This window comes from Solanum pennellii, chromosome 12 (genome assembly GCF_001406875.1).
Source record: "Solanum pennellii chromosome 12, SPENNV200".
Lineage (NCBI taxonomy): Eukaryota > Viridiplantae > Streptophyta > Magnoliopsida > Solanales > Solanaceae > Solanum > Solanum pennellii.
The window spans coordinates 79,420,543-79,443,957 of NC_028648.1; the positions used below are offsets into that span (position 1 = coordinate 79,420,543).

Here is a 23,415-nt window from a genome sequence, read left to right on the forward strand (position 1 = left end):
TATTATAAACTCTACGATGATTACAAAATATCTAATTTCTCTAGCTCTTATTCTCTTTATGCTTGTTGATTAGTAGATGTTCGTTATCTCATTAAGATTAGTAAGTTAATTAAGATCTATCCCCCTTGATTTTACTTTTCTCTTTGGAATCCTTTTCTCTTTATTAATAAAACCTTGCCTAGCAGAATTGCTTAAAAAAGAACTTCATTAGCAAGTGTAATAATGGATAGAATTTGTTTTCATTTTTTCTAAAACTTCATCTTTCTTATTTAATTTTTTGCAACCAATTTTAAAATTTTAGTAATTTGTATCTTATAAATGTTTTTCTTTTGTTTTTTTGCCTTTTTTTTTTTAAAAAAATGTTTAAACCAAGACTCAGCACATCTATGAACATATTAAATTTTGTTTTGGAAAAAGGCTCAAATATATCATCTAATTTTTAGAAAGGACTCATTTATGTCATTCATTAAAAATTTGGTTCATTTATTGTTGTTAAAGAAAAGGTTCATCTATGCCTTCTTTTTTAACTCCAATTTTGCAAAATCATTTCTTACACCCCTAAACAAGTTTAACACTTTTCAATTGGAGTTTTTGGATCAAATGCACTCTTTTTGCTTCTTCTTCCTTAAGAACACCGAAAACACATGAAGAACATAAACAACTCTCAAATTTTCAATATCTTCAGTTTTTCACAAAATCATCTCAAATTTCGGCTATATCATTAATTTCTTTTTTATAAAAAGTAAAATTCTAAAATTATTTGTAATGTTTAAAAAATTCACCCATATTTTTTAAAAGGAAAAAAGGACATATATATACCCCTAACTATCGTAAATGACATGTAAATACCCTCCATTATACTTTTGAAATATTGATGCCCCTATTGTTCAAAAATTAGAACATATATACCATTTATACTCAAAACTAGAGATTTTCTCAACATTAATTGAGTGATTGAATCAAATAAGAGAAGGGTATAATGATGATGAAATTGACCTTTATCCAACTTCAAGTTTGTGTAGATTTCCACTAAATGAGTCTGATTTTGGATGGGCTAAACCACATTGGGTGAGCTGAGTAAATGTGCCATTTCAAATGTTCTTCTTGATGGACTCAAAAAATGGAATTAAATCTAGAGTTGGCTTGAATGGAGAGGACATGATGCAGGGTTGGTTCAATGACTTTAAAAATGAGCTTACATCTTAGCCCCTTCAAATTGACTGACCTAACTTTTTAGTAATAATAAAATCTTTAGAAGCCTTTTTTAACCAAACGAAATATAATATATTTAAATTTATTTGTCTCTTTTAGTTTGTTTCGAAACATTAAAGAATATTTTTTGAGGATCAGTTTAAAATTTAACTTACATGTGATATGTTGAAGACCACAAAATTTAAAAATATGATATATATATATATATATATAGTTTAAGACCATAAAAAAAATTATCAAGAAAAAAAGAACTTGAATCTCAGATATAAAAAAATAATTATAATTTAGGTTTCCAATTTATTTTTGGCTTTAGGCCACTAATTAGTTTGATCCGCCGAGAAGTTGGAAAAGGATGTTGATATTGTATAGTTTAGTTATGTGCCAAAGTAGTAGTGAGATTGGAGGGTTATGTCCTTGAATGACTTGAGTAATGGTGAAATGACTATTGACCTTTGGCTCTCTGCGGTGATAAAACGTTGTGAATCGAGCATACTTTATTATCAGAGTAACTTTTGTTATTTTTTATCTTATGAAATCTCCATTTTATTTTCATGTGTTTTAATCTTATTAATTATATCCATTCATTTAACTATTTTTGAGTTTAATAAATATTATCTTACCTAGTAGTCCCTTTTTTTAGCCACTTATAACTATCATTACTTAGACCAAGATTTAGTAATGACTATATAAATTAATCCTCTACTGCCAAACTATAACACATTATTTTTATCAAAGTAGTTTATCAGTCCTCATTGATCTTGGTTAGTTTTCTTCTACAATTTTTTTCTTACAGTAAATCAATTACGATTTTGAATAAGTCACATCATTTTGGCTTATATTTGGAACGTAAAATTCTCTTTTTTCCTGTAGATTTCAACAATCATGAATTCTTCTTCCATATTTGTATGCATACATGCAATACCATAAATTGTATATAAATCTATGCATCTCTCTTTTGGTAGTTTTAAATGAGAAGTTTTGATTAATTGCTGCCTACAATTTGGAGGTTTTTTGTACTCTATCCATCTCAATTTTATGTTTTAAACTTTTTTCTCAAATTTGTTAAACAGAGAACATCACTTCTTATGTTTAGTAACTCTTTAAATTAAACATTTTATATTATGCATTTAACATCACAAAAGTGATATTTTGATACATTATGAATGTTTTTTTCTTAGACATTGTGGCTTGTCATACTAAAACACAAAAATAAAATGGTATGATAATTTTGAGAATATACTGTCAACTCTCATCAACAATCGACCGTTATAGTTGGTCTAGTAATGAAGCCAGAAAAAACTTATAAATGTCACATCTGAAATTCAAACATGTTTCCTAGAAAATTCTTTTATACGACATTTCACCACTATACTTGACTACAAGCCTCTCCAAATTATGTTCAGCTAGCGAACCTTGTTTACAATGAGTCATTATACATCTCAGTTACTGAATGGACTTAAAAAAAAAGTGATTAAAGAATGCTTTAATGAATGTGCAGGAAATTACGAAAAAATGGGATTGAACAATGGGATGGCAATGAACAATGGGCTAGAAAAGATAGAGACGCAAAAGTTGAAAGAAGAGATATGTCATGATGACAGTGCAGTGCCAGTGAAAGCTCAGACATTGGAGGAATTGCATTCGTTACAAGTGAAGAAATCAGGACCTAACACTCCAATGACGGGCATTCAACAGACTGTCTTTGGATCTGAAGCTGACAAAAATAAGCAACAGCTTGAATCCATCAGGTGATTTTTTTTTTGAGTCGATGATTTATTGGAAACAATCTGTTTTTAACTCAGCCCTGCTTATAAGACTTTACTGAATATGTTATTAGTAGGAGTATTAAACTTAGTATGTTACGTTATCTATTTGACTATTTTAGTTGATTGGTCGAATGTGTAACTTGTGCGTTTTGAACAGTGCATCATTGGCATCATTGACAAGGGAGACAGGGCCAAAGTTAGTCAAAGGAGACCCTGCTAAACAGCCGGAGACGCCCAGAGTGGTCCATGCCTCTCATCAACATCAACATCAACACACTCCACAATTTAGCAATATTACTGATAGTGCTCTCAAGTTTACTCACATCCTCTATAATCTCTCTCCGGCTGGTAATTGTTTAATTAATTCCCCTTTGTAATTATTAGAATTTTCTCGTTTAAAAGTTAAAAATGTACTTATATTTACTTTAGGCATAATACATAATTGTGTCATTTAACTTGATATCAACCAACATTTATGTCCTCTAACTTTTTGGACGTACACAAGTAAACACTCAAACTGGTGTGAAATTGAAAAATAAACATATTCGTCTTATGTATAGTCTGACTTGGCAATTTTGTGGTCCTACATAGTATCCTATGCATATTTGACCATCTTCTTTTTGTAGAGTTGTATGAGCAAGCAATCCAGAATGAGAAAGGCTCATTCATCACTTCAAGTGGTGCTTTGGCCACACTTTCTGGTGCCAAAACGGGGCGCTCTCCAAGGGACAAGCGTGTTGTTAAGGATGAAACCACATCAGAGGAACTTTGGTGGGGAAAGTAAGTTCATCTTTCATTTTATCGCATGGATATTCAAAATTTATTGTGCTGACTAACAAATTAGGTAAGCGAACCCCAAAGGCAGAGTTACCACTTAATAATAAACAAAGTGTATTTATAAAAAGGCAGTTCTGAATTCATAAACTTTAAACTCTAGACGCTCCCCTCTTGTCTGAATTATAGGATTGTTTTAAATCTACAATTTATTTTATGAGTACTAGGGATCTTCTAACTTCATCTTGTGTTATAATTTTTTAAAGGGGATCACCAAATATTGAGATGGATGAAAAGACTTTCTTAATAAACAGAGAAAGAGCAGTTGATTATCTTTGCTCATTGGAGAAGGTACAACATATTTTACAAGATTGCTATGTTGCTCGAATTCTTTTAAAATGTCGTCAGTTACATGTTCTATCCTCTAAAAGCAGTAAATTTTTCGAGGATCCGACATGGGTATGACAACCTTTTCAGAAAGTTTGAGTAACATGACATGGTTGTATACTAGATTAATTTTTGCAACTTACTACTGTCAATAAGTTAATGAACTTTTATATAAATATTTCAGGTTTACGTTAACGATCAGTTTCTCAACTGGGATCCAATGAATAAACTCAAAGTTCGAATTGTATCTGCCAGAGCCTATCACTCCTTGTTCATGCACAACATGTAAGCACCTGATCATCACGACTATAAACTGGATTTAACTTATATATACTGCCAGAGAATGAAACAAATAACGGTGTGGTTGTCATAGGTGTATCCGACCTACTCCCGAAGAGCTAGAGAATTTTGGTACTCCGGATTTCACGATATACAATGCTGGGAAATTCCCGTGTAATCGTTACACTCACTATATGACTTCTTCGACTAGCATTGACATTAATCTTGCTAGGAAAGAAATGGTCATCCTTGGCACACAGTATGCAGGGGAAATGAAAAAAGGTCTCTTTAGTTTGATGCATTATCTAATGCCTAAACGCCAAATCCTCTCTTTACACTCCGGTTGCAATATGGGAAAAGACGGAGATGTAGCCCTCTTCTTCGGATTATCAGGTAAAGATTTAACTTATATACACTAACATTATAAAAATGGAGTATATTTTTTTGTTTTAATATCTAATTTTTTTACTGATGTTTCTCCTTGCGGACGTGTTTATTTTAGGAACCGGCAAGACTACATTGTCTACAGATCATAATAGGTACCTAATTGGAGATGATGAACATTGCTGGAGTGATCACGGTGTTTCAAACATTGAGGGTGGTTGTTATGCTAAATGCATTGATTTGTCGAGGGAGAAAGAGCCTGATATCTGGAATGCCATCAAGTTTGGCACTGGTATTTTTCTGATCGCCAACTTGTTTAGAACTGAAGCATACTTGTTGTTGTTGCAAACGTGTGTTAACTAGTTGTAATTTGTTTCAATGTTTCATGCAGTGTTGGAAAATGTAGTTTTTGAAGAACACATTCGAGAGGTAGACTACACGGATAAGTCTGTAACAGGTAAATATGTAGCTACATTGAATTGTACGAAAAATTATTGAAAATGTTGGTTGTCAGCTAATGTCATTTGTTCGGTTCGACTGCAGAGAATACCAGGGCAGCATATCCAATCGAATACATCCCAAATGCTAAAATACCATGTGTTGGTCCTCATCCGAAAAATGTCATCCTTCTTGCTTGTGATGCTTTCGGCGTGCTTCCTCCAGTCAGCAAATTAAACTTGGCACAAACAATGTACCATTTTATTAGTGGCTACACAGCTTTGGTACACATCTTTCGAAATCTGGTGCTTCAAAAATGACATATAGGGTCTGGTCCGTTACTTCTCTCTTAAACAAATCATAGGCCAGTGTATGAAGCATCCCACATTCACATAGGGTCCGGGGAAACTCTGAGCCCCAAGGGCGTGATGTAGACAGTCTACTCTGATGCAAGACCTATGACCTATAGTCACTATATAAAAAATGATCATTAGAGGAAATTAATTCTTAATTGGCGCTAAATATGTATTTGTAGTAGCAATTAATATTTATTGTATATGTCCCGAAAACCTTTAGCGACATTGATTTTAATGACACGTAGCTAATACCGATAAAGACTTTAGCACTCTTTATTAATGTTAATATATATTACAGCTGAAAGTTATTTTCATTGTAGTGAGTTTAGCTGAGACAACTTTACTGTTGCTTCATAGCTTCCTTTTTACCTTATACATTATCGCACCTAATTAACACTTCAATAGCAAGAGTAGTAATGGTGAACTTGAAAAAAAGATAGATAAATGCTTTTCTGTTCATAAAACGACTAATATTTGGGGTTGGAAGAAGTAAGATGTTAAGATTAGTGCTTCGATAATTCAAACAGGTGGCAGGAACAGAGGATGGTATTAAAGAGCCAACAGCAACATTTTCAGCATGTTTTGGTGCAGCGTTTATAATGTTTCATCCAACAAAATATGCAGCAATGTTAGCTGAGAAAATGCAGAAACAAGGCGCTACTGGATGGCTCGTCAACACCGGATGGTCAGGTGGAAGGTACAATTTATAAGCACTAAACACAACATATATTTAAATTTCATAGTTATGCAAAAATTTAGAAATATTTAGCTAATTAACTTTCTTGATTACAAACAGCTATGGATCAGGTAGCCGTATTAAGTTAGCACACACTAGGAAAATCATTGACGCGATCCACTCAGGAGAACTTTTGAATGCAAATTACACGAAAACTGAAGTTTTCGGGCTGGAAATCCCAAATGAACTTAAGGGAGTTCCTTCAGAGATTCTTGATCCAGTGAACACTGTAAGTTTAACATGTAACTCTGTTTATATAGACTGACAGTGTAAATATATCTATTTGTACGTACATTTTAACATGTTATAGCACGTCACATGTCATACGCTTGTTCAGTAAATTGAAGTTAGTTAACTCTTTAACTAATTGCTAAATTCTTGAAATATTTTTGTTCCAGTGGCCAAACAAGGATGCCTATAAGGAAACTCTATTGAAGCTAGGAGGGTTGTTTAGAAAGAACTTTGAAGTGTTCACAAACCACAAGATTGGAACTGATAGCAATTTGACTGACGAGATATTGGCTGCTGGTCCCAATTTTTGAGATTGAAGAACTAGTTTAATTGCTATAGCAAAATGCTTTCATAAAGACTGTGAGAAGTCTATTCCAGAAAAGACGGTCATTACAATGAAGTGTTGTCATGGAGAATGACTGTTACATAAAAGTCTTACAATAATTAAGAGTTTATAGCATGTTATGTACCTAGTCAGGTCAAGGGATCTTATTTTCTAATAAATTTAACTATCGATTTCATATTTATATTTTTTTTGAATGAAATTTACATATTTAGTAAATTTTGAAGAACAAAGTTTCTCATTAGGCAATGTATGGTAGTTTCACTTGAGAGTTGACTGGTACAAGTGGAGCTACACTTAAGAGCCTATTTGGATGGGCTTAAAAGCTGGTCAAACAGACTTAAAAGTCAGTTTTTTACTTATTAGAGTGTAAACAATTATCAAAGTGACTTATTTTAAATTAAAAATGAATTATTTTAAGTCAAAAGCTAAAAGCTAGGTGAGGATGTTTTTTTTTTCAACTTAAAAGTCATTTTATGTTGACCAAGTATATTACATTTTTGCCCTTAATTCTTTTATTATTATTATTATTATAATAATTATAATAATAATAATAATAATAATAATAATAATAATAATAATTTATGGTGATAAAGAAATATGTGAATGATAGGAAATATTATTACTTATGGATGTAAAATATAAAGTAATTTTGTTTTAGTGCTTTTTAAGGATAAAAACCTTAAGTTAATCAACTTCTTATCATGTTTACAATTTAAAGGGTATTTTAGATATTTTGATAAAAAAAAATGTTTACCAGCACTTATTTGCCAAACACATCAACAACTTTTCTTCAACTGCAGCACTTTTATCCAAACACAAAACTACTTATTCTAAAAATAAGTTTCAGCACTTTCAAAGGTACTTTTTAAAAGTTATTTTTTTTAAGTCAATCCAAACGGACTCTTATATTACATCTTATCATAGGCGAACCCAAGATTAAAGACTTCGAGTGCACCATTGTTATCTTTTCAGTTACTTAAAATAAAAACAGTGATAAATTAAGGACTTCAACTAGATTCAAATCTTGGTCACAAGGATGTTTCCTCTAGCTTGTACAACAACATAAGGACACCCATATGTTTCTCTTGGGTCCACTGTTAATAATATTCCAAACTAGTATATTGCGCGGATAAAATATATATATATATATATATATATATATATATATATATAACAAAACTTCTTTTATCATTTATTTCTCAAACGGAATATAATTAAATCTCCAAAAAATTCAAGAACGAATCACATGATCATTTAATAGCTTGTACAATATACTCTGCATCTGTTTATTGCTACGCTAGTCCTAAAAACCGCATTGCATGTTTGACCTCTACTATCGTTTAAAATTTGTATAAGCCTATCTCATGTATAAAAAGTAAAAGCATTTGTAACATCAATCCAACTAACATGAAAAAGCATAAAATATACATATCATACAATATGAAAAAGGTTAAACAAAGCAATATATTAATTAACTAGAATAAGAAAGAATAAAAGAATTACAAAATAAAAATGTAATAGCTTCTCTCTCAAAAAAAAAAAAAAAAGGAATCACGCACCCTATTTTTTAAAACTGTTTTGAAAATTTTAAATCCTTTAATTTTTCTTTAGCAACGTGTAATAGTGGATAGAATTTGTTTTCATTTTTTTTCAAAAACTTCATATTTCTTATTTAATTATTTTGGCAATCAATTTTGAAATTTTACTAATTTTATATCAAAAATGCTTTTTAAAAAAAAAAAAAAGAAGAAGAAAATTGTTAAAATCAAGATTCTGCAACATGTATGAATATATTAAATTTTATTTGGGAAAAGACTCAAATATGTGATCAAATTTTCAGAAAAAACTCATTTATGTCCTCTGATAAAAGTTTGGATTATCATATCATATTAAAGTTTGGATTATCATATCATTAGTTGTTGTTAAAGAAAGACTCATTCATGTCATTTATTTTCAAGGATAATATTTTCGAGATTATTAAAAAGTAGGCCTAGAAGATATGAGATGAAAATTTTGCTAGTATGATTTTCATGTTTGATGAAACTGCGATATCTAAGTTGAAGGAAAATGTGAAATAAAAGTAAGTGTTTCCGTCTATTACTTTTTTTCGCAAATTTCATGTCTTAATTATTTATTGTTCTCTTTACCTACTTAAACTGATACTCTATTTTTGAGTGCTAGCGCTAGACAAATTTGGGTTTGTAAAGTAAATGTTCCACTTCAAATGTTCTTCATGATGAATGAAGATGATATGATGAAGTTGGAAAAGGAGGTTGATATTTTGAAGTTTAGTTATGTGCCAAAGTAGTGAAGGGATTGGAGGGTCATGTTCCTTGAATGACTTGGGTAATGGGAAAATGACTATTGGGCTTTGACGCATTACAGAAACTCGTGAACCGAGCATACTTTATTATTGAATTACCTTTTGTTTTTGTTTTTTTATGTTATGAAATTTCTACTTTATTTTCATGTGTTTTAATCTTTTTGTTGGCTTAATTAATCAATATCCATTCATTTTACGATTTTTGAGGTTTAATAAACATTATCTTGCCTAGTAGTCCCTTTTTTTAGCCATTTATAACTGTGATTACTTAGATCAAGATTTAGTAATGTCTATATAAATTAATGTCTATTGCTAACTATAACACATTATTTTATTAAAGTAGTTTAACGGTTTTGATTGATCTTGGTTAGTTTCTTCTACAATTTTATATAGTAAATCAATTTCGATTCTTGCATAATTCACATCACTTCTGCTTCTATTTGAAATAAAATCCTCTTCTTTGGGGGCAGATTTCAACTATTCATGAGTTCTTCCATATATGCATACATGCAATAACATAAATTTTATAAAAATCTTAGATATATCTCTCTTTTTGTAGTTTTATATAATTCCATTTCGATTTTATGTTTTAAACTTTTTTTCTCAAATATGTTTAAAAGAAAATGTCATTTTTTATATTTAGTAACCCTTTTAAATTCAACATTTTAAATGATGCATTTAACATCACAAGAGTGATATTTTGGCACATTATTTTTTCAAAAAAAAAAAATACTATCTCAAACTTTGTGGCTTGTCATACTAAAACACAAAAACAAAATGGTACAATACTTTTTAAGACTCTAATACCCCATAAGATATATTGCCAACTCTCAATAACAATTGATCGTCATAGTTGATCTAGTGGCGAAGTCAGAAAATCTTACAAATAAATGACACATTTGAAATTCAAACATGTGACCTAAAACGATTTTTTGTATGACATTTCACCACTATACTTGACTAGAGGCTTCTCAAAAAATTATGTTAAAGCGAATTCAACAACTTATAAATATATATATATACATAAAACATTTTACCTTGCATGTTTATATTGTGTCATTACGTGTATATCTCCGCTACTGAATCGACTTTAAAAAAATATTCTTTTTAAAGGATGCTCTAATGAATGTGCAGGAAATTACGAAAGAAATGGGATTGAACAATGGGGCGTTGAGCAATGGTCTAGCAAAGATAGAGACACAAAAGTTGAAAGAAGAGATATGTCATGATGACAGTGCAGTGCCAGTGAAAGCTCAGACATTGGAGGAATTGCATTCATTACAAATGAAGAAATCAGGACCAAACACTCCAATGACAGGCATTCAACAGACTATCTTTGGATCTGAAGCTGACAAAAATAAGCAACAACTTGAATCCATCAGGTAATATTTTTTTTTGAGTCGATGATTTATTGAAAACAATTTGTTAAATGAGATGTGTAACTCTGTTCGTTTTCAACAGTGCATCATTGGCATCATTGACAAGGGAGACAGGACCAAAGGTAGTTAAAGGAGACCCTGCTAAACAGGCGGAGACGCCCAAAGTGGTCCATGCCTCTCATCAACATCAACATCAACACACTCCACAATTTAGCAATATTACTGATAGTGCTCTCAAGTTTACTCACATCCTCTATAATCTCTCTCCGGCTGGTAATTGTTTGATTAATTCCCCTTTGTAATTGTTAGAATTTTCTCGTGTAAAAGTTAAAGATGTACTTATATTTACTTTAGGCATAATACATAATTGTGTCATTTAACTTGACATCAACTGACATTGTGGTGTCTGACATGACAATTTTGTGTCGTACGTGGCATTCTATGTGTATTTAACCATCTTCTTTTTGTAGAGTTGTATGAGCAAGCAATCCAGAATGAGAAAGGCTCATTCATCACTTCAAGTGGTGCTTTGGCCACACTTTCTGGTGCCAAAACAGGGCGCTCTCCAAGGGACAAGCGTGTTGTTAAGGATGAAACTACATCAGAGGAACTTTGGTGGGGAAAGTAAGTTCATCTTTCATTTTATCGCAAGGATATTCAAAATTTATAACAAATTAGGTAGGCGCTCCCCAAAGGTGGAGTTACCACTTAATATTAAACAAAGTGTATTTATATTACAATCCACTTAATATGTACAAAGGCGGTTCTGAATTCGTAAACTTCAAATTCTAGACGCTCCGCTCTTTTTTGAATTTGAAACCTCTTATTAAAGATTCGTGACTTATTTCCCACTAGGATTGTTTTATTTCTATAGTTTATTTTATAAGTAATATGGATTTTCTAACTTCATCTTGTGTTATAATTTTTTAAAGGGGATCACCCAATATCGAGATGGACGAAAAAACTTTCTTAATCAACAGAGAAAGAGCCGTTGATTATCTTTGCTCATTGGAGAAGGTACTATATATTTTACATGATTTCTCTGTTGCTCACATTCTTTTAAAATGTTGTAAGATGCATGTCGTATCCTCCAAAAGCAGTATATTTTTCTAGGATACGGCATGGGTGTGACAATATTTTCAGAAAGATTGAGCAACATGTCATGGTTGTATACTAGATTAATTTTTGCAACTTACTATTGTTAATAAGTTAAAAAATTTTATATAAATATTCCAGGTTTACGTTAACGATCAGTTTCTCAATTGGGATCCAATGAATAAACTCAAAGTTCGAATTGTATCTGCCAGAGCCTATCACTCCTTGTTCATGCACAACATGTAAGCACCCGATCCTCACGACTATAAACTGAGATTTAACTTATATATACTGACAGAGAATGAAACAAATAATTGTGTGGTTGTCACAGGTGTATCCGACCTACTCCCGAAGAGCTAGAGAATTTTGGTACTCCAGATTTCACTATATACAATGCTGGGAAATTCCCGTGTAATCGTTACACTCACTATATGACTTCTTCAACTAGCATTGACATTAATCTTGCTAGGAAAGAAATGGTCATCCTTGGCACACAGTATGCAGGGGAAATGAAAAAAGGTCTCTTTAGTTTAATGCATTATCTAATGCCTAAACGCCAAATCCTCTCTTTACACTCCGGCTGCAATATGGGAAAAGATGGAGATGTAGCGCTCTTCTTTGGATTATCAGGTATAGCTTTAACTTATCTATGTTAGTATAAAGATGGAGTGTTTCTTGTTTTAATATCTAATTTTGTTACTGATGTTTCTCCTTGTGCACGTGTTTATTTTAGGAACCGGCAAGACTACATTGTCTACAGATCATAATAGGTACCTAATTGGAGATGATGAACATTGCTGGAGTGATCACGGTGTTTCGAACATTGAGGGTGGTTGTTATGCTAAATGCATTGATTTGTCGAGGGAGAAAGAGCCTGATATCTGGAATGCCATCAAGTTTGGCACTGGTATTTTTCTGATACCCAAACTTATATGGAATTGAAGCATAGTTGTTGTAGGGAGTGTTAACTAGTTTTGGTATGTTCCAATGTTTTTTGCAGTGTTGGAAAATGTGGTTTTTGAAGAACACATTCGTGAGGTGGACTACTCAGATAAATCTGTAACAGGTACATATATAGCTAAAAATACATCGAATCGTACAAAAAATTGTACAAAATGTTGGTGTCAACTAATGCCATCGATTTGGTTTGGCTGCAGAGAATACCAGGGCAGCATATCCAATTGAATACATCCCAAATGCTAAAATACCATGTGTTGGTCCTCATCCCAAAAATGTCATCCTTCTTGCTTGTGATGCTTTCGGTGTGCTTCCGCCAGTCAGCAAATTGAACTTGGCACAGACAATGTACCACTTCATTAGTGGCTACACAGCTCTGGTACATATCTTCCATAATCAAGTGCTTCAAAAATTAGATATAGGGTCTGGTCCGTTACTTCTCTCTTAAACAAATGTAGCCTAGTGTACGAGGCACCCCGCATTCACACAGGGTCCAGGGAAGGTCCGAGCCTCAAGGGTTTGATGTAGACAGTCTACTCTGATGCAAGCATCTGGCTTATTCCACGAGTCAAAACTATGACATATAGGTCACTTTGAGACAACTTTACTGTTGCTTCATAGCTTCCTTTTTCCCTTAAACATTATCTCACCTAATTAACACTTCAATAATAGGAGTATAAGGACGAACATGAAAAAGAAAAAGTGATAAATGCTTTTTGGTTCATAAAACGACTTATATTTGGGGTCAGGGGAAGTAAGAAGATAAAATTAATGCTTCGATAATTCAAACAGGTGGCAGGAACAGAGGATGGTATTAAAGAGCCAACAGCAACATTTTCAGCATGTTTTGGTGCAGCATTTATAATGTTTCATCCAACAAAATATGCAGCAATGTTAGCTGAGAAAATGCAGAAACAAGGCGCTACTGGATGGCTCGTCAACACCGGATGGTCAGGTGGAAGGTACAATTTATAAGCACTAAACACAACATATATTTAAATCCATAGTTATGCAAAAAAGTAGAAATATTTTAGCTAATTAACTTTCTTGATTACAAACAGCTATGGATCAGGTAGCCGTATTAAGTTAGCACATACTAGGAAAATAATTGACGCGATCCACTCAGGAGAACTTCTGAATGCAAATTACACGAAAACTGAAGTGTTTGGACTGGAAATCCCAAATGAAATTAAGGGAGTTCCTTCAGAGATTCTTGATCCAGTGAACACTGTAAGTTAATATGTAATTCTGTTTATATACACTGACAGTGTAAATATATTTATTCGTAAGTACATTTTAACATGTTATAGTACGTTAACTCTTTAATTACTTGCTAAATTTCAGTGGCCAAACAAGAATTCCTACAAGGAAACACTATTGAAGCTGGGAGGATTGTTTAGGAAGAACTTTGAAGTGTTCACAAATCACAAGATTGGAACTGATAGCAACCTGACCGACGAGATATTGGCTGCAGGTCCGAATTTTTGAGATTGAAGAACTAGTTTAGGTGCTATAGAGTCGGTTCCAGAAAGACAGTCATTACAATGATATATCGTTATGGAGAATGATTGTTACATAAAAGTCTGACGGTATTTAAGAGCTTATAGCATGTTAGGTACTTAGTCAGTTCGTAGGGTCAAAGGAATCTTATTTTCCAAATAAAATTTTATTATCAATTTCATATTTTCTTTTGAAAAATAAGATTTACATTTTTAAAAAAAAAGTATGAACCCTGTATGAAGTTTGTTACTGGGAAATAAATACATTGTAGTTTTTCTCTTTGAGAGTTGATTGGTGGTTGAGCAATTTGGTGGTTGATTTATAGCTTGTTAATTCCTTGGAGTACGAGTAGAGTTACACTTATATACGTTACTGTAGGTCAACTTAAAGACATATTTTTATATTAGTGTCAGATTAAAGTAACGAGTAAAGATCGAATAATATTAGATAATTTCATACATGTATTTCAAACTCGGTCATTCTTTTTTGAAAATTGGAGTGACAAAATCACATGAGAGTTCGTACTCCCCTGGGGGTTGGAAGTGTTGACTAACAAAAATGTTTTATACTTCCCTGGGAGTTGAAAGTTTGACTTTATAGTAAACTAAAATAATATAAAGAACTTCAAAATTTTAGATAAATTCCAAGTGTTTCAAGCTAAAAATTAAGCCAAATTAAACAAACATACACTATGAGCCAGATTACAACTCAAAATTTGAATGGTACTTGTATTCAAATTGAAATCTTGAATGAAAAACTTATAAAACCATCGTTACCAACTCCAAATCATCTCAATTCCTACAAGTTATCATTTTTTGATCAAATTGCACCTAATTTTGCTGTACCCCTTCTTTACTTCTACCCTCCAGTACCACCAGAAAACTCCCACCTACAACACGTCGAAGAAGTTCATAAACAACTACAAAACTCACTGTCTGAAGTTCTAACCAAGTTCTATCCACTCGCTGGAAGGTTGTCTGGAGATGGTAACGTAACATTAAATTTCAAATCACTACATGAAAAATGATCTTTAGCAGCAATTAAACGGCAATAACTTAGTTGCAGCTAAATATGTATATTTAACAGCAATTAACACTCTTTGTATATGTTTCTAAAGCCTTTAGCGACATTGCATCTAATGACACTTAGCTAATGTCGGTAAAGACTCTAACACTCTTTATTAATGTGTATATTTATTGCTGCTAAAAGTTGTTTTTGTTGTGGTGAATGTCTATAGGTACTTCCATTGAATGTCATGACCAAGGGGTTATTTACTTGGAAGCAAAGGTGAATTGTCAATTGAATGAATTTCTAGACAAAGCATACAAAGACAGTGACCTTGTTAAAATCTTTGTACCACCTATAAGAATTAGGCTAGCTGAATTGCCAAATAGACCAATGATGGCAATTCAGGCCACCATGTTCGAACATGGTGGCCTGGCGCTAGCCGTGCAAATTGTCCACACAACAGGTGATGGATTCTCTGGCTGCGCGATTACCGATGAGTGGGCTAAAGTTAGTCGAATGGAGAAAGGGAATGAGAGAAATTTACAATTTCGTTCGGATTTAGTGGATGTATTTCCACCTAGGGATAATATTTTCGAGATGATTAAAAAAGGTAGGCCTAGAGGATATGAAATGAAAATTGCTACAAGAATTTTCATGTTTGATGAAATTGCAATATCTAAGTTGAAGGAAAATGTGAACAAGTTTATGAGTTATTCATCAAGAGTTGAAGTTGTGACTGCACTTATTTGGAGAAGCCTTATGCGTGTGGTGAGGTTGAGACATGGTCACAATAGGCCATCCATGCTACAATTTGCCATAAATTTAAGAGGAAGAGGATCTCCAAGAGTAGTCGGTACGCAAAACATGCCATTCCTTCTGTTACAATTTACGTGATACACTTTTCTTTTTAGTTTGTCGTGAAAAAACAGCTTACTTTCTATTCGGTGTCTGATGCAAACATTGGATTCCTGAAGTGTTCGTTGTTCGTTTTATCAACCTAAATGGCTACTCCCATTTTGAGTGCAGGGGAAGATCAAAACTTTTTTGGGAACTTCTACCTTGACATTCCAATCAAATATGTGTCATCTCATAGTAATCAAGATCCAGAATTATATGAAATTGTAACCTTGATTAGGAATGCAAAGAACAAAATTCTATCAGAGATTGCAAATGCTTCAAGTGAAGAGATTTTCTCAATATTAATTGAGTCATTGAATCAAATAAGAGAAGGGTATAATGATGATGAAATTGACCTTTATCCAACTTCAAGTTTGTGTAAATTTCCACTAAATGAGTCTGATTTTGGATGGGCTAAACCAATTTGGGTGAGCAGAGTAAATGTGCCATTTCAAATGTTCTTCTTGATGGACTCAAAAAATGGGATTGAAGCTAGAGTTTGCTTGAATGAAGATGATATGATGAAGTTGGAAAAGGATGTTGATATTGTGGAGTTCAGTTATGTGCCAAAGTAGTAAGCAAATTGGAGATTCATGTCCCTTGATGGAAGAATGGACTTATTGAGTTTTACTATGTTGATCCTCGTGAATCAAGCGTATTCTATCTTTTGTGAACGTTAAATTTCTACTTTCTTTTGATTTGTTTTCATGTGTTTCAATCTTCTTGCGGTTTAATTGACTTTTTTTTATTTCATTAGTCTTGTTATTTAATTCAAATTCTAAATATCTTTTAAATAAAATGTATGGCCAAACATAATTGTAACTCTGATTAAAAATAATTCATGATCAAACGTCTATCAAAACGTAACAAATGACAAATTACTATTACAAAGCATTGTATATGGTCCAATAATAATGTCACGTTAATTATAATCCCTCAATTTTTTTCTACATTTAATACATAAACGTGTTCTTTAAGATATACACGTAGAACACACATTATTTGTTCAACTTTTTTCTATTTCAAATGATAAACCACGGTTAACTAACCATGGTTTATCTCACTTCAGTTTTTTTTTCTATTTTATCGAGACCCAATTCTGCTATTCATATATAAACTGCTCTCAGTTTATCCAAATACCTAGATCTGAAATTTTCTGGAAGGCGTCTTCATAAACGCCATTTCCATATTTCATTCGTTCTTCTAGATCTGACTTTGACTTTGAATTTCATCGGAAAAAAACTGCAAAAATGAGAGAATGCATTTCAATCCACATCGGACAGGCCGGAATTCAGGTCGGAAATGCATGCTGGGAGCTTTATTGCCTTGAACATGGCATTCAGGTATATGATTTTTCAACTTTTTTTTCTGGTTCATATGAGTTCATTGCTGTTAAGAAACTTGATTTTGTTGTATATGTTATAGATCTGTTTGAATTTGTTAGTTTGAATTATTTGAATTTGTATGTTTTGTGTAGATCTAGTTGATTCTGTATAGAAAGTGTGTTGTTTTAACTTATAGATCTATTTGAATCCAGAAGCTTGTCTATTATAGATTTTGAAGACTTCTCTTCAAAAAATTGTTTGGCCATGAAATTTGAGCAGGTTTTGAGTATTTGATTTCAAATATTTACAATTAAAATACATGTCTAAACACAACATTAAAAACTCATTGTATTTTTTCAAGTTTCAACTGTTTGGAAACAATGGAATGATCACAATAATAACATATTTAGTTATTAAGCAAAATAATTGTACTAAAATTAGATAAATATGGCTATAATATTTTGAATATTCATAGATAATACTCGAGTTGTGTACTATTCTAAATGGAACAAAACTTAATTAATACTAATACTAGCAAGTTTTTCTTTTTTTTATGGGGAAATAAAAGCCAACAAAAGAAGATATTTAAATCAGAAAGGCATAAAAGGAAGAGGGGACATGAGGAGAGTGAGAGAGACGACAAAGCAAGTATTGTAAGGATGTATTTTGCTGAGTAAAATGGAAGCATATTTATAGGCTTGAAGTGGTTTGCTTTCTCCCGACAAGTGTCAAATTTATGTGTAAAGGAAATGTACTATTTCCCAACACAGATGGTTGACGCCCTTGGTCTTACCTCACGTTCTCCCTCTTCCTTTTGTGCCTTTTTATTGTCCTCTGTTTCACATCAAAATTTATGACCAAATGGAAGCTAGATGTGTGCAGTTTTGGTATTTGTCTGGTTTCTTATTGCTAATGTGTTCTTTCTGTAATTATGTAATCTATCTGGCATTACCAAATTGATATTTGCTTAGATCTGTTTAAATTATGTGGTGCTTTCTACCATATAATCCACGAATTCTCACCACCATTCAAGTTGAAAAGTGAACTGAACCTATAAAATCCATGTTATCAGCTACCCTAACAGTTTTTGGCACAACTCCTTCAACTAATAGCTCATTCCTTCACCTTATGATCTTTCTTCTAATGTCATATCAACCTCTTTCATGTTGTTAAAAGATCCTCAATCATAAGGTTTTACACTGTAAAAAAAAATTATCGGATCTAGGGGGATGTGTGTCCTTCAAAATTTGAAGGCCCTCTATTGCACTTCATTTCCAAATATGATGTATGTTATGTTATGATGTTGAACACATATTCTTGTGCTGGAATGTTAACCATTGTACTACAAGCATTCATTTCAAGCATTTGGGGTATTTTGACTTTCATTTCTTCCATAGCCTGATCCTGAAGGCAACATATTGATCCAATATGTTGACTGGAATTCTGTTTTGCATATTTCTTTGGTGTTTGTGTACACTCCTTTTTCATTTTGTTTTTCAAGAACCCCAGTTATTATCCTGCATTGTTGAAGATTTTACTTTTTATTTCTCCCGTAGCCTGATGGCCAGATGCCGAGTGACAAGACTGTTGGAGGAGGTGATGATGCATATAACACCTTCTTCAGTGAAACTGGAGCTGGAAAGCATGTTCCTCGTGCTGTTTTTGTGGATCTTGAGCCTACTGTCATTGATGAAGTCAGGACAGGAACATATAGACAGCTCTTTCACCCCGAGCAACTCATTAGTGGCAAAGAAGATGCAGCCAACAACTTTGCCCGTGGCCATTATACAAGTATATACATTACTGCACTTTTTACTCTTTTTTTCAGCTGAATTGTGTGCTGATGGTCATATTTGTATTTTTTGCGCAGTTGGTAAAGAAATAGTTGATCTTTGTTTGGACCGCATTAGGAAGCTTTCAGATAACTGTACTGGCCTTCAAGGTTTCCTGGTTTTTAATGCTGTTGGCGGTGGCACTGGTTCTGGTCTTGGGTCACTTTTACTGGAGCGTCTCTCAGTTGACTATGGCAAGAAATCAAAACTTGGATTCACAATTTATCCCTCACCACAGGTCTCAACATCTGTTGTGGAGCCTTACAACAGTGTGCTTTCAACTCACTCCCTGCTTGAGCACACTGATGTTGCAATTCTTCTTGACAATGAGGCCATTTATGACATTTGCAAGCGCTCATTGGACATTGAGCGCCCCACATACACCAACCTTAACCGCCTCATTTCACAGGTAATTTAGTAGCATATCATTCTGAACTGTCTTACATACTACATACTTCTTGAACCGCAGATGGTAATTTCTGTGCTTACTACACAGGTCATTTCTTCTTTGACGGCTTCTTTGAGGTTTGATGGAGCCCTGAATGTTGATGTGAATGAGTTCCAGACAAATCTTGTACCCTATCCCAGAATCCATTTTATGCTTTCTTCCTATGCTCCGGTCATTTCAGCTGAGAAAGCTTACCACGAGCAGCTCTCAGTTGCAGAGATCACAAACAGCGCATTTGAACCCTCTTCTATGATGGTTAAGTGTGACCCTCGTCATGGCAAGTACATGGCCTGCTGCCTCATGTTCCGTGGTGATGTTGTGCCAAAGGATGTCAACGCTGCTGTGGCCACCATCAAGACCAAGCGTACTATCCAATTTGTCGACTGGTGTCCTACTGGTTTCAAGTGTGGTATCAACTACCAACCACCTACTGTGGTTCCAGGAGGCGACCTTGCCAAGGTGCAAAGAGCTGTGTGCATGATCTCTAACTCAACTAGTGTTGCAGAGGTCTTCTCTCGCATTGACCACAAGTTTGATCTGATGTATGCCAAGCGTGCTTTTGTGCACTGGTACGTCGGTGAGGGTATGGAGGAAGGTGAGTTCAGTGAAGCCCGTGAGGACCTTGCTGCTCTCGAAAAGGATTACGAGGAGGTTGGTGCTGAATTGGAAGATGAAGATGGTGGCGATGAAGGAGATGAGTACTGATTGAATACACTGTGGTGTGTGATGTGTTTGTCTTGGTTTTTGTTATTTGATGGATTTCTGTTGCACTCCTAGCAATGAATATTACTTCTTGTTGTCTTCTAAACTGAATTGTGCTGTTATGAAAATCAAAACATGTTCGTTTGACTGTTACTTTTTATATCTGTGAATTCTGTAAACATATGCGTCGAAAATGAGAGTGATTTTACAATCATAGAGTCTGATGATAGCGTATATTATGCTTAAGGTCTCTCGAGTCTGTGTATAATAGGGCAAATCCATCAAAAAATACTCTAATTATGCTTCGACATCAACATGCTATGCTTCGATTAAGTTAAAAATTGAAGGTGGAAGTAAGTATTAATTAATTAATCACGATTAATATATATTTGTGTATGGTTGTGAGTTAACCTCCTTTTCATTTATGTGATTATATTTGAACAGAGAGGCTCGTATTATATAGTGTATAGTACTACGTACTACCTATTATATACGACTAGTTAAAGAAGTGTTCACGCATGAGACAATGTATTTAGCCAAAGTGGACCCAACACAAATTATTTGCTCGACTGTCCCTTGTTCTGTTCACTAAACCGTTATTTCTGTATCTTTGATATCATTGAAGTATCTAGAGATAATATCGAACAATAATTGAACAGTTTTAAATGCAATAGGTTTCTCTTTGATGCCATCGGAGTATATGTATACTCCAATGATATCAAAGAGTAACTAAATAGTATTTTCACTGAAGCACTACTGCTTCTTTGATATCATTAGAGTATATATATACTTTGATAGTATAAACTCTAATGGTATTAAGCAGAAAACGTGCATTACTGAAGCACTACTGCTTCTTTGATACAACAGTATAAGTTTTCTTTACCCAAATTTTTATAATTATCTACAACCATCTTTCTTGGGAATCGTGTCACTCAATTATTAGTCCAAAGTGAGTCAATGTCTTGGTAGTCCATATAATAAGTCTAGTTCAGTCTCATATGATATTTGACTAAACCTAATAGTATATATTTATATTATACTAATAGAAATATGCTCATGTTACAATATAACAAAGTGGTGACGTATTACATAATTACAGCAAATTATTGTTTAAATTAGTTATATTAGAAGTGAATGGTCAAAGAGAAAGTACTAATCACTTTTGTTTTTTTCTTTAAGAGAATGATAATTTTAGTTTTAAGAGACATCATCTTTGACAATATTGTATGTGAAAATATAGGAGTCGTTAATTTATCCGTACTATGATAACTATTAATGTTTATTTCAAAATATTTGTCATTTTAGTGATTGAGTTTAACTATATCTTTATAATCTCTACATTCCTTTTTACTATTGACTTAATAAATTTCTTAAGAAACAATAAATACAAATGATAATTTTATTATATTATTTAAATATAATAAATTCAATTGGGAAATAGCTATACTTAAATTAGCAATTGATAGGGTGATAAGCTATCTTTTGATTTTTCTAATTCAACAATTAAAGTGGAGGGAGAGAGTAGTTTGAACCATTTAATAAGAACGATAAATAAAATGGTTCGAATGATTCTTATATTTAATAACTCCTTTTATATTTAAAATAACAAAATTTAAATAACATATACATATATATATATATATATATATATTAAAATTCTAGACCATGTTGAAATTAATATAAAATAAATTAAAACGGGTAGAATAATTGTACTTTTGTGACCTACTATTATAGTACCATTTAATTTTCAAAAAAAGGGGCAGGGGTTTGAGAAAATAGAGGAGAAAATTATGAACAATATGTATGATTAATGTAATTTTATTGTTGAAAGATGTTGAGATGAACTATAAGTGGTAGAATCATGATTTTATAATTTTATATAAGAGATTCAAAATCTGAAGAAATAGACACACGAAGTAGTCGAAGGGGGTTCAACATCTATTGTATATACCTGAAAAGTTGTTCTAACCATGTATAATATAATTTTCTGTTGAACGGGTTCAGATGAACCCCCTAACTATAAGGTGGCTCCGCCCATTCGTTATGGGGTGAGGGCGAAGATAAAGTATATGAACAGTGGGAAAGACACAACCAATATGAAATGTCACTTATAAAGCTTGTTTTTTCTATCTTCATTACAAAATCATTTTTTTTCTTTTTAAACAACTTATTTTTTTAAATCAAGTATTTTTTGTAAACTTTAACAAATCAAACATAAGAAAATTGACTTATATATATCGAATACACCCCTAAATTTTTGTTAGTTTTGACTTTTCCGGGTTAAATAGCTCGAGGATCAGACACATATTAGTTATAAAACTTAATTATAATTATATCAATCTACTGATTTTTCAAAAAGTTGTATTATTATATGAATTAATTAGTACTGTACAAAATTGACTTAACCCCACCAATGGTATAAAATCTTTGCATATATAGCTAGTTTATAAGGAAAAATATATGCTTATATAAAACAACAATATCGAATGCAATAATTATCTAATATCAACACTAAAAATAAATGAAAAGGGTATCCAAAGTCCCTTCAATAATTTATGAGAATAAGAATATTTGGTTCACAAAAAAAGAAGAATTGTTCATCTAGAATTGAAATAATGAGATGGAAAGTACCACAAGGTTACGTAACTCATACCGCAAAAATATATATTCGACTGAATTTAATAATTTTATTTATCTAAGATTTATATTCATCTTAAAAAATATAGGAATTATGAATTTTGAATTCGACAATTTAAAAAATTAAAATTATAAAATCGTAAATTTTAAATTATGAATCTGCATATGTTCATAAATATCGTTATCAATAAGAAATTGAAAACGGAATAATAAGTTGACCTAAAAGCATTTGAATGACTAGTTAACTTATTAACTCTCTCCATGTCTTACTTGTTTTGGCAAATTATAATCGGATATTTATTTTAAGTTCGATTGATTTAGATTTTGCATTGGAAAAATTTATTTTTTGAAATTTTTGGTCGCTATTAAAGACAATTTCATATACGAGACTCAAACATAAAAA

At 32.5% G+C, this 23,415-nt stretch overlaps 4 protein-coding genes across 4 annotated transcripts; all 4 read left to right on the top strand.

The window, feature by feature from the left end:
- The first annotated feature begins 1,914 nt into the window (after positions 1 to 1,914).
- Positions 1,915 to 7,090, top strand: LOC107006719 (phosphoenolpyruvate carboxykinase (ATP)-like). Its single transcript, XM_015205234.2, has 13 exons — positions 1,915 to 1,973; positions 2,711 to 2,960; positions 3,136 to 3,326; positions 3,605 to 3,758; positions 4,019 to 4,103; positions 4,324 to 4,424; positions 4,513 to 4,811; positions 4,921 to 5,094; positions 5,194 to 5,259; positions 5,346 to 5,524; positions 6,124 to 6,293; positions 6,393 to 6,561; positions 6,731 to 7,090. Exons 2-13 carry the CDS (start codon positions 2,725 to 2,727, stop codon positions 6,872 to 6,874), a joined length of 1,968 nt encoding a protein of 655 aa, XP_015060720.1. The 5' UTR covers positions 1,915 to 1,973; positions 2,711 to 2,724; the 3' UTR covers positions 6,875 to 7,090.
- Positions 7,091 to 9,574: 2,484 nt separating this feature from the next.
- LOC107006562 (phosphoenolpyruvate carboxykinase (ATP)-like) lies at positions 9,575 to 14,447 on the top strand. Its single transcript, XM_015205084.2, has 13 exons — positions 9,575 to 9,598; positions 10,367 to 10,614; positions 10,694 to 10,884; positions 11,082 to 11,235; positions 11,544 to 11,628; positions 11,848 to 11,948; positions 12,038 to 12,336; positions 12,440 to 12,613; positions 12,707 to 12,772; positions 12,864 to 13,042; positions 13,456 to 13,625; positions 13,725 to 13,893; positions 14,008 to 14,447. The coding sequence occupies exons 2-13, from the start codon at positions 10,382 to 10,384 to the stop codon at positions 14,149 to 14,151; spliced, it is 1,965 nt and encodes a 654-aa protein (XP_015060570.1). The 5' UTR covers positions 9,575 to 9,598; positions 10,367 to 10,381; the 3' UTR covers positions 14,152 to 14,447.
- A 350-nt stretch (positions 14,448 to 14,797) lies between these two features.
- Positions 14,798 to 16,821, top strand: LOC107007044 (acetyl-CoA-benzylalcohol acetyltransferase-like). The gene is made up of 3 exons (XM_015205516.2): positions 14,798 to 15,149; positions 15,401 to 16,024; positions 16,198 to 16,821. The coding sequence occupies exons 1-3, from the start codon at positions 14,855 to 14,857 to the stop codon at positions 16,641 to 16,643; spliced, it is 1,365 nt and encodes a 454-aa protein (XP_015061002.1). The 5' UTR covers positions 14,798 to 14,854; the 3' UTR covers positions 16,644 to 16,821.
- Positions 16,822 to 17,168: 347 nt separating this feature from the next.
- Positions 17,169 to 20,535, top strand: LOC107007045 (tubulin alpha-3 chain). The gene is made up of 4 exons (XM_015205517.2): positions 17,169 to 17,411; positions 18,950 to 19,184; positions 19,264 to 19,634; positions 19,722 to 20,535. The coding sequence occupies exons 1-4, from the start codon at positions 17,319 to 17,321 to the stop codon at positions 20,376 to 20,378; spliced, it is 1,356 nt and encodes a 451-aa protein (XP_015061003.1). The 5' UTR covers positions 17,169 to 17,318; the 3' UTR covers positions 20,379 to 20,535.
- The last annotated feature ends 2,880 nt before the right edge of the window (positions 20,536 to 23,415 follow it).